Source organism: Chrysochloris asiatica, unplaced genomic scaffold (assembly GCF_000296735.1).
Source record: "Chrysochloris asiatica unplaced genomic scaffold, ChrAsi1.0 scaffold01273, whole genome shotgun sequence".
NCBI classification, from domain to species: domain Eukaryota; kingdom Metazoa; phylum Chordata; class Mammalia; order Afrosoricida; family Chrysochloridae; genus Chrysochloris; species Chrysochloris asiatica.
The window spans coordinates 18,049-21,028 of NW_006409791.1; the positions used below are offsets into that span (position 1 = coordinate 18,049).

General features: G+C 42.2%; 1 protein-coding gene across 1 annotated transcript in view; it reads left to right on the top strand.

The window, feature by feature from the left end:
- Window positions 1-552, top strand: part of LOC102811379 (interferon lambda-3-like) — a 1,547-nt gene extending 995 nt beyond the window's left edge. Inside the window, exons 2-4 of the mRNA XM_006878033.1 lie at window positions 6-180; window positions 288-371; window positions 454-552. Of these exons, the coding sequence (XP_006878095.1) occupies window positions 6-180; window positions 288-371; window positions 454-552 (358 nt within the window). The remainder of the gene's footprint in view (window positions 1-5; window positions 181-287; window positions 372-453) is intronic.
- The last annotated feature ends 2,428 nt before the right edge of the window (window positions 553-2,980 follow it).

Sequence of the window (2,980 nt, forward strand, 5' to 3'; positions counted from 1 at the left end):
TCCAGTGCTCACCTGTCTTCTGTCTTCTCTCCTCAGGTATGGGAGCGCCCTGTGGCCTTGGAGGCTGAGCTGGCCCTGACACTGAAGGTCCTGGGGAATGTGGACAACTCAGCCCTGGGGCCCATCCTGGACCAGCCCCTTCACACACTGCATCACATCCATTCTGAGCTCCAGGCCTGTGTGAGTCTTCAGGGCACTCAAGACCCTTCTGTGGGCTCTGGTCCTGTGGGACCCCACCCCTCTCTCTGCTCAGGCAATGCCTCACACATACCTCTCTCTGCCCACAGGTTCCTCCTCAGCCCACAGCAGGTCCCAGGCCCCAGGGCCGCCTCCACCGCTGGCTGCACCGGCTCCAGGAGGCCCCGAGGAAGGTGAGTGACAGAGAGGGGTGGATGCCAGGGTCCTGTCCAAGGGAGGAAGCAATGGAGGACCACCTACTTGTCTCTTCCACAGGAGTCCCAGAGCTGCCTTGAGGCCTCTGTCACATTCAACCTCTTCCGCCTCCTCATACGGGACCTGAAATGCGTCGCCAGCGGAGACCAGTGTGTGTGAACCCTCAGATCATTTACCCAACCTCCCCTAGTACCTTGGCTATTGTATATATGCACTGACCTGTGTTCTTAAATTATTGTTACCAAATACTATTTATGTATGTGTGCAGAGTTTCAAACTCTGACACAAGAAAATATTTATTTTTCTATTTTTTAAATTATAACTTTGCAATTAAACACTGAGAAAAGAAACTATTTGTGATGTGGGACTGTTTGTGGATTTCTGTGCTAAATTTTTTGAAAGAGTTTATTTTATGGTTTTGTGGTTGTTGTTGAGAGCATACACAGCAGATTATACACCAGCCCAACAGTATGTGGATAATTTTGTGACATTGATGACGTTCTTTGTGTCCTGAAACTATTCTCAGCCTCTTTTTCTTAGTTGTGTCTCCTTCATTAACATAAACTCACTGTCCCCTAAATTTTCTATCTAATCATTGAAATTGCTGCTGTCAATTTGATCAGATGTGTATACAGATCTTAAAAGAACACAATGCTCAAAGCACACTTTCTTTACTAGTTAAACTAAACTTAATCTGATTTTAAAACAACTTCAGGGTATATTTTTGGTTTAAAATTTAAGGATTATCTCAGGGTATACATTTTAGGGATTCATCTAGGCTTCATGGTTCCAGAAAAGCTGGGTTCCTAGATAATTTGACATTCTGTTCTGCATCTCCCCACCTTTTGATCAGGATTTTAATATAGAATCTTCCATCCAAATGTACAATAATGGTAGCTGGGCACCATTCAGTTCTTCAAGTCTTATGGTAAAAGAGACCATTGTGCAATGAGGCAATTGGCCACATATCCATTTTCTTCTTCTTTAATCTCCTTCAGCAGTGTTTTATCATTTTCATGGCAGAAATCTTTTATATTCCTGATTCTTTTTTTCCCCCCAAGAAACTGATTAACATTTGGAATGTTGGTATGACCCTGTAGGATAGATGTGGCACGGTAGGATAAGCACTGAACTACTAACTGCAAGGTCAGTGATTCAAACCCACTGGCCACTCCTTGGAAACCCTATACAAGGTTGCTAAGAGACAAAACTGACTTAGTTGAAGTTTGAAGTCAACTAAGTTTGACATTCACCAAGTTGACTTAGTTGAAATTGCTTTTGCAACTTGGGTAATATTTCAACTAGACACAGGTTGCCTGTAGAAACCAGCAGAAGCAGAGGTAACACAGCCAGTGGACTGGTACAAGACAGAGTGGGGGCCAGCCCAAGTGGCCAGAGATCTGGGCATATCTATAAACAAGACTGAGAAGAGGCTGTCCCAATTGAAAAACTGTATTCCAAGTGCTTCTGAACCTGAGCTGTCATCTGTTATTTCTCTAATAAGCCCCATCTTCATGAGTGTAAGTTCTGTGTGGCCATTGAAATGAATTACCAAACCTAGCAGAGAAGTAGGGAGGGATGGCTGGTGCCAGAATTGCTAAAAAAAAAAAAGTTGGGGGTGTGGAAGCATGTTTGACTTCTGCATTTAGGAATCAGCCTTGCATGTTGACCTTGATTCTCTTTCCCCCTTAGTGAAGTTACATGAGGTCAGACATTGCCCCCATACCATTCTTACAAGATCTGTTTGAGTTCATCCTGCTTGGATTTCTATGAGCTTCTTGAATTTGTAGGTTCATGTCTTTGATCAAATTGATGAAAATTTCTGTCCTTGTCGCTCTCTCACCTTCTTCTAGAGTTCTTACGATGTGTGTTTTGGATCTTGTGATGTCGTCCCATAATTCCTGTAACTTGTGCTCAGCCCTTGTTCCTTTCCAGCCTCTGCAATTTCAACTATTTAATCCTCTAATCTACTGACTCTTCCTTCTGCCTGAATAAATCTGTTGTTAAATCCTTCCATCATCTTGGTTATTATCCCTTTCAGATCCAATATTTTTATTCTTTTTTTTTTTTGTTGTTGTTGTTTGAACCCTCATTTTGTTCTAGCATGGTTTCCCCTATTTTTCTTTAGTTCTTTGTATGTTTTCCTTTAACTCTTTAACTACATTTAGTATTTTTGGATTATATTCTTCCCTTCATTTCATTATTCAGTCTTCCACAGGTGCGGTCTCACTCTCATAATCAGGTTCACATAGATGGACCATGCTTTCTCTTTTCTGTGGGGATCTTGTGAGTTTTTTGGAGGGGCATTGCAAATTTTGAGGGTGTTAGTTTTCTCAGTTCCCCACAGTATTTTGGTGTTTTAGCCCATAATACTTTCCACAAAACAACAACAATCCCTCAAAATCTCTTAGGTGGGCTGAACCTTTGGCTTTAACTTCCCATTTCCTCTCCCTCTTGGTAGTAACTCTTTCTCCTGATATAAAGAGGATTTGAAAGTTATAGATCTCAGTTTTCAACTTTAAATTACTCCCAAACACACCCAAGAAAGACACTGTGGTCCATCTGTCCACCAGCGGGTACCACCTCT